Raw genomic sequence first — 14,779 nt, forward strand, 5'->3', positions numbered from 1 at the left:
GATGTTGGGTAACGTCATTTCTGTTGACGTTCAAACAAAACAGAGAGCTAGCTCGCTACTCCCTCACTTCCGCGCCATTGAAACTCTCCTAAACGCGCTTGTGATTAGATAATTGCATTGGTTCAAATTGCAATTGCGTAATACACACACACACACACACACACTCACTTGTTCATGCACACACTTAACAATGCATTTAATTGCACCATACACACCCACACAGACATGCACAGACACACATACGCACACAAACACAGTTATGCTGACACACACACACACAAAGACACAAACACACCAAATAATGCGAACACACACACACACCAAACACAGTGAATCTGAGTGAAGGGCACACACTCATCTCCCATGATGCATTGCTGCACACACTCATTTCCCATGATGCATTGCTGCACACACTCATCTCCCATGATGCATTGCTGCAGCCTCACCTTCACGTTGATGAGAAGCTCCCACAGGTTCCTGGGCGCCATGACAACCGAGGCGTTCAGCTCACTCACGTAACACTTGTCCAGAGTGAGGTCATGATAGGCTGTTAGCCCCTACACACACACACACACACACAGTATTGTATTTACTTGTTCAAAACAATTCAATTTTCAATTTAATATCATTTATAGAGCGCCAAAACATTGCACGTGTCTCATGGCGCTTTACAGAGTGTTAAACAATCAGAGAAGGTGTGTGTGTGTGTGTGTAATGTGTGTGTGTGTGTGTGTGTGTGTGTGTAATGTGTGTGTGTGTGTAATGTGTGTGTGTGAGTGTGTGTAATGTGTGTGTGTGTGTGTGTGTGTGTGTGTGAGTGTGTGTAATGTGTGTGTAATGTGTGTGTGGGTGTATTGTGGCCCATGAGTAACAGTAATGAGGAAAAGCTCCCTAGAGTTCAGGATGGACGTGCAGACACATTCACCATCGGTAGACTATGTGAACTACACTGTGTGCTGTGATGTGTGTTACTCAGTCAAAGGATCTTAAGTGTGTGTGTGCATGTGTGTATGTGTGTGTGTGTGTGTGTGTGTGTGTGCGTGCGTGTAACTCTTTGGAAGGGATGGATGATATCGCTGTACGTGTGTATGTGCTACCATGTGGAAGTCGTGGATGATCTCGGCGGGGTGTGCGTGTGTGTGTGTGTGTGTGTGTGTGTTACCATGTGGAAGTCGTGGATGATCTCGGCGGGGTGTGTGTTGCTGAAGTCGGGCACTGGGACGCTGATGAGTTCGTAGTTGTCCTGCAGGTAGATATCCACCTTCTCGTCCAGGGAGTGAGAGTGTGTGTGTGTGTGTGAGTGTGTGTGTGGGCGGGCGCGAACGTGAGCACTGCGCAAGGGGGCCATCACCCGGCGTCATCATACATCACCCGGCAGCGGAACTCCGACTGTGACGGAACCTTCAACAACAACACACACATCATCACCAACAACACACACATCACCACCAACAATACACACATCACCACCAACAACACACACATCATCACCAACAATACACACACATCACCAACAACACACACATCACCAACAATACACACACATCACCAACAACACACACATCATCACCAACAACACACACATCACCAACAATACACACACATCACCAACAATACACACATCACCAACAATACACACACACATCACCAACAATACACACACATCACCAACAATACACACACATCACCAACAATACACACATCACCAACAATACACACATCACCAACAACACACACATCATCACCAACAACACACATCACCAACAATACACACACATCACCAACAATACACACATCACCAACAATACACACATCACCAACAATACACACATCACCAACAATACACACATCACCAACAATACACACATCATCACCAACAACACACACATCACCAACAACACACACATCACCAACAATACACACACATCACCAACAATACAGATAGAGAGATACTTTATTGATCCCCAGGGGAAATTCAAGTACACACACATCACATACACACACATCACCAACAATATACACATCACCACCAACAATACACACATCACCAACAATACACACATCATCACCAACAATACGTTGACGTAGTGTGTGTGTGTTACCTGGGGGATGATGTAGTGTGTGTGTGTGTTACCTGGGGGATGATATAGTGTGTGTGTGTTACCTGGGGGGTGATGTAGTGTGTGTGTTACCTGGGGGATGATGTAGTGTGTGTGTGTGTGTTACCTGGGGGATGATATAGTGTGTGTGTGTGTGTTACCTGGGGGGTGATGTAGTGTGTGTGTGTTACCTGCGGGATGATGTAGTGTGTGTATATGTACACACAGGCGTAGAGTAGGCTACAGGTAAAGACCAGCAGTGCAGACGTGAGGCAGCAGAGAGTAACCATAGAGGACCTCTTCATGACCGGAGGCACCTGCTGATCCTACACACACACACACACACACACACACAGATTTACCTGAGAAGGCCTCATGGCCTGCTGCTCCTAAACACACACACACTCTTCATGGCGGGAGATAGCCCCCTGCTCCCACTCACAGAGCAGCCAGAGATTCCTCATACTTATGACAGACTTATTTATTTAGGCTACTAATATTTACAGAAGCAAAAAAGTGTGTTGTGTGTGTGTGTGTTAGAGAGAGAGAGCGAGAGAGAGAGTTGGAAGCACAGAATGACAGAGTCGCTAAAAATACATTTACGTAACCGCCCACGGTCTCGCGCTCCATCTGCTGTTACAATCGCGCTCAGCAGCCAAAACGAGTGCGCGCGTGTGGCCCTGGAGACCTAGACAAGCGAGTGCCGTCATTATTAAGTCCCACCAGGCTACGGTGGCTTCCATAAACTTAATCGGCTTACCGACACCGATATTTATCCCCCTGTCCGATTCCCCTCCGTGCTCACGCGCTGCAGATGTGTCTGCTCCAACATCACTCCATCTGCCATTTTCTCTTGTTTACATCCGTGAAATCGCTCTTTTTTCCCCCCACCCTTTTCACCACATCCCTAGCCACTCATTTCCTAACGATGGCGACTCATCAATCGCGATCAATGACTTCAATCATCTCCTGAAAACGGCGTTCCAGGTTGATGGAGTCTTTGGCGCAGCTGCACCTGCACTCCATCCGCGACGCGCCTTGCAGCTCCCCTACGTCAGTGTGTGTGAGTGTGTGTGTGTGACCTGGCTGTAACGTACGTGGGGTTGCGAGATAAGCACCGCAGGTTGCTCGCCATCGACCTCGTCCTTCTCCACTTTTTGTCCGGCGACAGGCTGGAAGCTGATCTTCACCATGGTGGCGCGTTTTGAGGGTGTCTCTAACGGCTCGAGAGCTGATGCTGTGTCGTCCCTGCGGAAGGTTCACCGGAGAGCTGGCTCAGCTGGTCTCCAGCACCGGAAGTCCGCGGGTCCTCTGATGTTGTGTTTTAGCTGCCTCTTAAAGGGCTAGAGGCCCGTCCTTACAAAAAAGAACTGCAGTTTTTTTTTCGAAGTACAAAGCAGTACAATAATATTTTCGTGTCCAAAATATTACATTTCTGCAGTAAATTACAGTACTGTGCAGTGCAATGCATTTTCTCCATGCCCAAGATATTGCATTTCCTGCATTAGAACAGTGAAGAATTCCTCCAATACTTGCAGATTTTATACTCGGAAAACTGCAGTTGACACTTGAAGATATAGCTATAGTTGTGTGTGTGTGTGTGTGTGTACCTGTGTGTGTGTGCCTGTGTGTGTATCCATGTGTGTGTGTAACAGACACAGTAGACAGTGGGATGTTCCTAGGTATGTGTGTGTGCATTATGGAGTTACATTTGTGCCTCTTTTATGAGCGAGCAGTAGCACAATTTGAGCACAGAAAAATATTTTGAGCGAGCACACAAATTATATTTTGAGGAAAAATGAAACTCGAGCACAAAAAAAACTTATTTGAGCAAACAGGAATCTACTGTATGTTGTGCTCCACAATTGTCTTTGCCTGTTTGCTAATATCAACATGTATGTGCAACGTCAGCCCCCTTTCTTTCACTGTACATGCTCACATAAACTGCTCCTCCGTTCGCTCAGGAGATCTCTGTCACGCTAGCTCAACTTCATCTGTTGTATTAAGTGTGTGTAGGGTTGTATTGAGTGTGTGTGTGGGGTTGTATTGAGTGTGTGTGTTGGGGGGTGGGGTGGGAGGTTGTATTGAGTGTGTGTGTGTGTGTGTGTGTGTGTGTGTGGTGGGGTTGTATTGAGTGCACTGTTTTCATGAGGCCTATAGAACCTGAACACTTGCACATATGCCCACCCCCATCCCTGGCATTAGGGTCTGCCCATACCCACTCACCCCTTCCCAGCACCTGGCTGCAGGTTTGTGGTTAGATGTTGAAGTTCAACACATTTCAAAAATATTTTATTGCACAACTGCAACAAGTGAGCTCTGGTGAGGTAAGGGGTCAAAGGTTACGATGGCTGCAACATCACTCCAGTGGCTAATCATCACCCATCACTGTCCACTGAGATTGGAGACATGCTTCTAACATATCCTACTGTTTCCCTATGTGACATATCCCACTATACTGTACTTATATCCTATGGGTATATCCCACTATACTTACATTATGTCCTATGGGTATATCCCACTATACTGTACTTATATCCTATGGGTATATCCCACTATACTATACTTACAGTATGTCCTATGGGTATATCCCACTATACTGTACTTACAGTATGTCCTATGGGCATATCCCACTATACTTACAGTATGTCCTATGTGACATATCCCACTATACTATACTTATATCCTATGGGTATATCCCACTATACTATACTTATATCCTATGGGCATATCCCACTATACTATACTTACATTATGTCCTATGGGTATATCCCACTATACTATACTTATATCCTATGGTATATCCCACTATACTATACTTATATCCTATGGGCATATCCCACTATGCTGTACTTACATTATGTCCTATGGGCATATCCCACTATACTGTACTTATGTCCTATGGGCATATCCCACTATAGCAGGAGTGTCCAAACTCCGGCCTGCCGCGCACTTTAATAAATTATATTAATAAATTAATTATAATATAAATTATATTAATAAATTAAACCGCAGTTTACTCCAGTGGCTAATCATCACCCATCACTGTCCACTGAGATTGGAGACATGCTTCTAACATATCCTACTGTTTCCCTATGTGACATATCCCACTATACTGTACTTATATCCTATGGGTATATCCCACTATACTTACATTATGTCCTATGGGTATATCCCACTATACTGTACTTATATCCTATGGGTATATCCCACTATACTATACTTACAGTATGTCCTATGGGTATATCCCACTATACTGTACTTACAGTATGTCCTATGGGCATATCCCACTATACTTACAGTATGTCCTATGTGACATATCCCACTATACTGTACTTATATCCTATGGGTATATCCCACTATACTATACTTATATCCTATGGGCATATCCCACTATACTATACTTACATTATGTCCTATGGGTATATCCCACTATACTATACTTACATTATGTCCTATGGGCATATCCCACTATACTATACTTACATTATGTCCTATGGGCATATCCCACTATACTGTACTTATGTCCTATGGGCATATCCCACTATACTGTACTTATATCCTATGGGTATATCCCACTATACTATACTTACATTATATCCTATGGGCATATCCCACTATACTATACTTACATTATGTCCTATGGGTATATCCCACTATACTTACAGTATATCCTATGTGACATATCCCACTATACTGTACTTATATCCTATGGGTATATCCCACTATACTATACTTATATCCTATGGGCATATCCCACTATACTATACTTACATTATGTCCTATGGGTATATCCCACTATACTATACTTATATCCTATGGTATATCCCACTATACTATACTTATATCCTATGGGCATATCCCACTATACTGTACTTACATTATGTCCTATGGGCATATCCCACTATACTGTACTTATGTCCTATGGGCATATCCCACTATAGCAGGAGTGTCCAAACTCCGGCCTGCCGCACACTTTAATAAATTATATTAATAAATTAATTATAATATAAATTATATTAATAAATTAAACCGCATCAAATTAACAGTATTTCTTAAGAAATTAATTTTCTACAACAAAATTAAATGATTTAAATGATACAAAACCTTATATTATTTTTTGTCAATTTTCCAGAGGCAGACAGAGTACACAGCTTCATTACTTGAGTAAAAGTACAGATACCCTTTGCTCAATTTTACTCAAGTACAAGTAAAAGTACAACGGTCAGATGTCTACTTAAGTAAAAGTACTGAAGTACTTGTTTTTAGAAGTACTTGAGTATCAAGAGTAGAGTAGCCTACATTTTCTAAATATTGCATTACTACTGCAACAGTGCTTACATTTATGTACAGAAACGTCCTACATGGAGTTATGAAAAATGTTAATACCTTGGAGAATGTAAAAGGAATTGAAAGTAAAATCAAGTTATTTACATCTTTTTCCATGTTGCCAAGGATGGGCAGTATTTCTAATACATGAATTTAAAATACGTATTTCAAATACAAAATACTATTTTGTAATTGAAACACTTGAAGCAAAAACTATCATTAACTTGTTCAGAAAATTTAAATAGTTTGGTGAGGTGGGGCCACCGGTTGGCATTATCCCCGGATGGACCTGCTGCGCCTTCATCCATTGTTTCGGGTCCCATGGTTTCGCTCTTATCTAAATCTGACCATGGAGTTGACTTTGGCTGAAAGCTGAAAGTGATTGCTGATAGGCTGTCCAAATTAGTGGCTCGCACAATCCAATCACGCTTGAGAGGGAAACAACAAAATCCAGGGTTTTCGAGATTTTTCTTTAGTAGTAATGGGTACTCACGGTTATGGATAGAAATGTAGTGGAGTAAAGAGTACAATATTTGCCGCTCAAATGTACTTGAGTAAAGTCATGAGTACTCCCCAAAAATGATACTCGAGTAAAGTACAGATCCCTCAAAATTGTACTCAAGTAAATGTACTCCGTTACTGTCCGGCTCTGCAATTTTCAAAACCCATTGTTGCCCTTGAGTCAAAAAGTTTGGACACCCCTGCACTATAGTGCCCTAGTGGCCACGGTCATATCTCACTGTAGTTTCTCCATATGACGTATCCCACTATAGTTTCTATATGTGCAACCACATGAATGAACCCCACCTCTATCACAGTAACTCAACGTGCCAACAGTCCATGCAACCGTGCAACTCACCTTGACGTTACAGTAGTATACCGGCTAATAGCTAACGTACAGTACACTCTGTAGCTTCCCATTCTCAGGCTAAGGGTCCACATCGTCAGCATGGTCCAGTTTAGGCATGGCACTTAGCACAGCGCTACATGCTACAACAGGCATGACCCTTAGCATGGCGCTACATGTTAAAACAAGCCAGATTGTTAGCAGGGCGCTACATGCTAAAACAGGCCTGACCGTTATAGCAAGGAACTACATTATATAACAGGCCTGACGCTTAGCACAGAGCTACATGCTACAACAGGCCTAATGTGTAGCACAGACCTACATGTTAAAACAGGCATGGCATTTAGCACTGAGCTACATGCTACATCAGGCATGGCGCTTAGCACTGAGCTACATGCTACATCAGGCATGGCGCTTAGCACTGAACTACATGCTACATCAGGCATGGCGCTTAGCACTGAGCTACATGCTAACACAGGCATGGCGCTTAGCACTGAGCTACATGCTACATCAGGCATGGCGCTTAGCACTGAGCTACATTCTAAAACAGGCATGGCGTTTAGCACTGAGCTACATGTTAAAACAGGCATGGCGCTTAGCACTGAGCTGCATGCTACATTAGGCATGGTGCTTAGCACTGAGCTACATGCTACAACAGGCATGGTGCTTAGCACAGAGCTACATGCTACAACAAGTTTGACAGTTAGCCCTGAGCTACATGCTAACACAGGCCTGGTGCTTAGCACTGAGCTACATGCTAAAACAGGCCTGGTGCTTAGCACTGAGCTACATGCTACACGTTTGACGGTTAGCACTAAGCTACATGCTAAAACAGGCCCGGTGCTTAGCACACAGCTACATGCTACAACAAGAACTCAGTGAACTTGTGTACAGACAAGACGTCAAATATTTCATGGTCTGGGGTATGTATAATATAATATTATATCTTTTTCCATATGTCAACAAAACAGGTTCAACAAAGTCTAAAGCAAAACAAAAAGGCATTATGTACAAGTTTCTCCATTTTCCAAGGAACCCCCCACCCCGCCAAGAACGTGCACACACACACACACACACACACACACACACACACACACACACAGTTCTACTGTATAAACATACAAGTTGGCAGGTTAACAGGCATACACAAAGAGCAATGTGAGTGTGAGATGTGTGATGGAGAGTGTGTGTGTTTGTTTGTGTGTGCAAGGTCCAGTGTGAATGCAAGTGTATGTGTGATAGTGTTTATGTGACTGTGTGTGTGTGTGTGTGTGTGTGTGTGTGAATGTGAGTGTGTGTGTGCATGTGTGTGTTGGAAGGGAATATTGTCCACATGTTGGTGAGGGGTGAGAGGCAGCATTGGAGTCTTTTCTCTGCAGTGGGAAAGCTCAGTCACCAGGGGGCGGCGTTTCTCCACACAACCCTTCAGCGTAGCCCAAACCAGCACAATCCAGTCACACGCCGTAGGAGTCTCTGTGTGTGTGTGTGTGTGTGTGTGTGTGCGTGTGTGTATGTCTGGTGGGACTTAATTATGTTCATGTTAGTAAGTACATGCTTAGAGTGTTTATGATGTTTTAATAATGAGTGTGCAGATGCATGTGTGTGTTTATGTGTGTGTACGTTAGCCTGTTCTCTAGAGGTGTGTGTGTGTGTGTGTGTGTGTGCGTGTGTGTGTGTGAGCCGTGTGTGTGTGTGAGCGACGTAGTTCTTGGATCAGTTTGATTAGGAGAGTATTTGTGTTGTGTGTGTGTGTGTGTGTCTTAGCGGCGTAGTTCTTGGATCAGTTTAAGGGTGTGTGTGTGTGTGTGTGTTAGTGGCGTAGTTCTCAGATCTGTTTGATGAGGAGTGTGTGTGTGTGTGTGTCTGTGTGTTAGCGGCGTAGCTCTCGGATCTGTTTCATGAGGTGTGTGTGTGTGTGTGTGTGTGTGTGTGTGTGTGTGTGTGTGTCTGTTAGCGGCGTGGTTCTTGGACCAGTTTGATGAGAAGTGTGTGTGTATGTGTGTGTCTTAGCGGCGTAGTTCTTGGATCAGTTTAAGGGTGTGTGTGTGTGTGTGTGTGTTAGTGGCGTAGTTCTCAGATCTGTTTGATGAGGAGTGTGTGTGTGTGTGTGTGTCTGTGTGTTAGCGGCGTAGCTCTCGGATCTGTTTCATGAGGTGTGTGTGTGTGTGTGTGTGTGTGTGTGTGTGTGTGTGTCTGTTAGCGGCGTGGTTCTTGGACCAGTTTGATGAGAAGTGTGTGTGTATGTGTGTGTCTTAGCGGCGTAGTTCTTGGATCAGTTTGAGGGTGTGTGTGTGTGTGTGTGTGTGTGTGTGTGTTAGTGGCGTAGTTCTCGGACCTGTTTGATGAGGAGTGTGTGTGTGTGTGTGTGTGTGTGTGTGTTAGCGGCGTAGTTCTTGGATCAGTTTAAGGGTGTGTATGTGTGTGTGTGTTAGTGGCGTAGCTCTCGGATCTGTTTCATGAGGTGTGTGTGTGTGTGTGTGTGTGTGTGTGTGTGTGTGTGTTGTTAGCGGCGTAGTTCTCAGATCTGTTTGATGAGGAGTGTGTGTGTGTGTGTGTTAGCGGCGTAGTTCTCGGATCTGTTTGATGAGGAGTGTGTGTGTGTGTGTGTGTTAGCGGCGTAGTTCTCGGATCTGTTTGATGAGGTAGGTCTTCTCGTCGTTGAACTGCTCGTCCTCGGTGCGGTCGGCCTGGAAACGGGACAGGAAGTCCACCAGCTTGCTCTGGTTCTTCACCAGAATGTCCAGGATGGCTGGAGGCTTGTTGGGATTGGCCACAAACACCTGTTGGCGACACACACACACACACACGGATAAACACCTGCTAAAATGGCCTGTCGTTATGAATTCCGTGTGTTGGAATTGCAGTGTGTTACCGTCATCGTGCTCTCTAGTGAGGCTATCTGGGCTGTTATAATCACTACAGTCATCGTGCTCTCTAGTGAGGCTATCTGGGCTGTTATAATCACTACAGTCATCGTGCTCGTACATCGCACGTGTGTGTGTGTATTTCTATGCACTAAGCCATATGCGTGTGTGTATGTGTGTGTGTGTGTGTGTATTGCTTTGTTAGTACGTTAACGGTGTGAGCATATGTGTGTGTGTCAGGGATGGAATGCCACTGTGGCTGGTGGATTGCAAAATCTACCAGCCACCCAACTTACCAGCCACTAGAGAAATGGCATGAAAATGCGATATCATGATTATAGTGAGGCTACCCCAAAATGATCACGTAATCGGCATGATTCGCGTCTAACTAAAATGTACCAGATTTTGCCTAAACCTACAAGCACAGTAGCAACAAAACTAAAGGGCCAACAAAACCACAATACTATCACGATAGTGTCTTGTCATAAAAAAATTGGTGTGGCTCCTTTAAGACTCTGTTTGTGTGAGTTCTGGAGCATCCTATAAATCAACTCTCTCAACTTGATTTAACTATAGTGTACATCATCTGATTTAAATATTTACAGGTATCAAGACTATATTTTAACATTTAGCATTTTATTTCTTTTTCTGTTGTTAAAATCATGCACTGAACAATAAAATGCACAGCACAGCTTTAAGAAACTTAAGCCTGCTTAGCATTTTGTGAAACTACATTGAAAAAACTCTGGTTTTAATATTTACAGTTATCTAGGCGATATTGTTAACATTTATTTTGTATTTGGCCTTATAGGTGTATTACAAAGTCCAAAGTTGGAACCTTGTAGACATTTGCTTCAATTTCAAAACCAGGATTACTCTGGAACGGCTAATTGCATAGCGGAATGCTTAAAAGGGACACCAAGCGTTTTCGTGTTAATTACTCATCTTCGTAAAGTCGGTTATATGGTTAAATGACTCATTACAGGGCTTAATGAAGACTCTCGCCCGCCCTACTGCCTGTAGGAAGAATATCCCGCTTGCAAGTTCAGTGTATCCTACCACGACGAAGCAGTAATGCATACCTGTCAACATTTAGCTTTCCAAAAGCGGAGATTTTTTTTTTTTCGGGGGTTCAGTGTTTATACCGGATCTGTGTTTGCATATTTAATATGTTTTAATACGCATACATCGTGTTTCAACACTGCATTTACGGTCGTTGCTTTTACCTTACCATTACCTTACATGCCAGTTATGTATCCACCAGCTGCCTGCAGCCTACTTCCTAAAACTCCAAAGCTGCTTGCTGTCTGATTTGGTTCGAGGGCACAAGTTCAGTGTATCAACAACACTCAATAACAGTTTATGTGATGTGTTAATTAATTAAATTCCCAACAATTTCACAACAGCTGGTTCTGGAGTAGGCCATTCAACTAGCCAGCTTGCTTCTGAGACTCAGAGACTCAGGCTTTGGGTTTTGGGTTGCCAGGTTTTAGCCTGTGACAAAACGGTTGCAATTGAAACTAAGTGATCGTGGATGTGTAGGGTGTATTTCATACACAATCTGGCAACCTGAATGGATCAATGATTTTAAAATGAAGTTTAATGGCCATGCAAATTACGGGGAGTTTTCGGGAGAAATAACAAAGCGGGGGAGGGTGCTGGGAGATGACCTTGAAATACTGGGAGAAACCCATGGAAAAACAGGAGTGTTGACAGGTATGGTGTAATGGCAGAGCGGCGAAGAAGAAGCAGCGAAAACCTTGATGGAAGACGCAAGAAAAAGGAAAAGAGCTTCAGACCGGCGAGGGGAGTTTAAGAGAGAAAAAGCATCAGGCTTGCCTGGTGTCCCATTAACACCTTTGTGTTCGGTAAGTTCCTCTGTTTATTCTGATCTGCGGTTTGTAATTTCTTGAATGAAAAGTTTGTAGGATATTCCACCACGACGAATGGGTGTGGAGGTGTCCGCCTGTTTGGCTCATAGGTCTAAATAGTAGCATGTCATCTTGTTTTCTGTGAAGGCGTCGCGGGCCGTATTAAAATAGCTACGGGCCACTTCAAAAGACAACTATTTGCGTGAGAATATTAGTCTGTGAATATACAACGCAGATTCACAGATCTCACTAGATTTGTTTATGCATTCATCCTGAAATAAGCTAGCAGTGGCACATGAGAGCATAGCGACAGTTTCCTAATGGTAGTGGCAAAAAGGGAAGCACTGCACCAGTGACGCTAGGCTATGCTGGGCTATGCTGGACTATGCTGGACTATGCTGGGCTATGCTGGACTATGCTGGACTATGCTGGGCTATGCTGGACTATGCTGGACTATGCTGGGCTATGCTGCGCTATGCTGCGGGCTATGCTGGGCTATGCTGCGCTATGCTGGGCTATGCTGGCGCGTATGCTAAGGGCTATGCTGGGCTATGCTGGAGCTTTATGCTGCGCTATGCTGCGGGCTATGCTGGGCTATGCTGGGCTGCTTTCGCTATGTTGGGCTATGCTTTCTTTATGCTGCGCTATGCTGGGCTATGTTGTGGGCTATGCTGGGCTATGCTGGGCTATGCTGCGCTATGCTGGGCTATGCTGGGCTATGCTGCGCCATGCTGGGCTATGCTGTAGCCATGCTGGGCTATGCTGGGCTATGCTGGGCTATGCGGCTATGCTCGCAGACTATGCTGGACTAATGCTCGGCTATGCTGGGCTATGCTTTCCGGGCTATGCTGGGCTAAAGCTGGGCTATGCTGCGCTATGCTGGGCTATGCTGCAGCTATGCTGCGGGCTATGCTGGGCTATGTTAGACTATGTTGGGCTATGCTCGCTGACTATGCTGCCCGGGCTATGCTGGGCTATGCTGGGCTATGCTGGGCTATGCGACTATGCTCGGACTGGCTATGCTGGACTAATACTTTCTTGCTATGCTGGGCTATGCTGCGGGCTATGCTGGGCTATGCTGGGGCTATGCCCGGACTATGCTGGGCTATGCTGGGCTATGCTCTTTTCTTTTTTATGCTTTCGCTAATGCTGGAAGCTATGCTAGGCTATGCTGGGCTATGCTCGCTTATGCTGGGCTATGCTGGGCTATGCTGGGCTATGCTTTCGGGCTATCTTTCGCGGGCTATGCTGTCGTATGCTGGGCTATCTTTCTTATGCTGGGGCTATGCTGCGGGCTATGCTGGGCTATGCTGGGGGCTATGCTGGGCTATGCTGCGCTTGCGCTGGGGCTATGCTGCGGGCTGGGCTATGCTGGGCTATGCTCTTGGGGCTGGGCTAATACTCTTGGGGCTGGGCTATGCTGGACCATGCTGGGCCATGCTGCACTATGCTGGGCTATGCTAGGCTAATGCTGGGCTATGCTCTGCTGCTGGGCTATGCTGTGCTATGCTGGGCTATGCTGGGCTATGCTGGGGCTAGACTATGCTGGGCTATGCTGCGGGCTATGCTGGGCTATGCTGGGCTGTGCTGGGCTATGCTGCGCTATGCTGGGCTATGTTGTGGGCTATGCTGTGGGCTATGCTGGGCTATGCTGGGGGCTATGCTGGGCTGTGCTGGGCTATGCTGGGCTATGCTGTGGGCTATGCTGGGCTATGCTGTATTGGGCTATGCTGGGCTTTATGCTTTCTATGCTGGACTATGTTGGGCTATGCTAAGCTATGCTGTGGGCTATGCTGGGCTATGCTTAATACTGAGGGCTATGCTTTCTTTATGCTGGGCTATGCTGCGTATGCTGGGCTATGCTGGGCTGTCACTTTGCTGCGGGCTATGCTGGGCTATGCTGGAGCTATCTCTCTGCGGACTATGCTGGGCTATGCTCACAGACTATGCTGGGCTATGCTGGGCTATGCTAGGGGGGCTATGCTGGGCTATGCTGCTATGCTGGGCTATGCTGCGGGCTGGGCTATGCTGGGCTATGCTCGCGGGCTGGAGGCTTGTCTTTCTTGAGACTGGGCTATGCTGGGCCATGCTGCACTATGCTGGGCTATGCTGGGCTATGCTCTTGGGCTATGCTGGAGCTATGCTAGGCTATGCTGGGCTGTGCTGGGCTATGCTTTCTTTGCTATGTTGTGGGCTATGCTGTGGGGCTATGCTGGGCTATGCTGGGGGCTATGCTGGGGGCTGTGCTGGGCTATGCTGGGCTATCTTTCTTGGGCTATGCTCTTGGGGCTGTGCTGGGCTATGCTGGGCTATGCTGCTTAATGCTGGGCTATGCTGGGCTATGCTGCGGGCCTGGGCTATGCTGGGCCATGCTGGGCTATGCTAACTTTGGCTATGTGGACTATGCTGGGCTATGCTGGGCTATGCTGCAGGCTGTGCTGGGCTATGCTGGGCTATGCTGGGCTATCTTTCGCTGTGCTGGACTATGCTGGGCTATGCTGGGCTATGCTGGGGCTATGCTGTCCTATTGACAAGCTATGCTGGGCTATGCTGGGCTATGCTGGGCTATGCTGGAGCTATGCTGGGCTATGCTCTTTCTATGCTGGGCTATGCTCTTGCTGGCTATGCTGGGCTGTGCTGGGCTGTGCTGGGCTGTGCTGGGCTATGCTGCTGTGCTGCGCTATGCTGGGCTATGCTGGGCTATGCTGGGCTATGCTGGGCTATCTTTCGCTATGCTGGGCTATGCTGGGCTATGCTCTTGAACTGGAG

At 45.9% G+C, this 14,779-nt stretch overlaps 1 protein-coding gene and 1 pseudogene across 1 annotated transcript in view; both read right to left on the bottom strand.

Annotated features, from left to right (window-relative positions):
- LOC125308366 overlaps window positions 1-3,407 on the bottom strand; it is a 6,646-nt pseudogene extending 3,239 nt beyond the window's left edge.
- Window positions 3,408-8,184: 4,777 nt separating this feature from the next.
- Window positions 8,185-14,779, bottom strand: part of cab39 (calcium binding protein 39) — a 28,956-nt gene continuing 22,361 nt past the window's right edge. Inside the window, exon 9 of the mRNA XM_048265008.1 lies at window positions 8,185-10,055. Coding sequence (XP_048120965.1) covers window positions 9,885-10,055 — 171 coding nt within the window. The 3' untranslated portion in view covers window positions 8,185-9,884. The remainder of the gene's footprint in view (window positions 10,056-14,779) is intronic.

This window comes from Alosa alosa, chromosome 15, assembly GCF_017589495.1.
Source record: "Alosa alosa isolate M-15738 ecotype Scorff River chromosome 15, AALO_Geno_1.1, whole genome shotgun sequence".
Lineage (NCBI taxonomy): Eukaryota > Metazoa > Chordata > Actinopteri > Clupeiformes > Clupeidae > Alosa > Alosa alosa.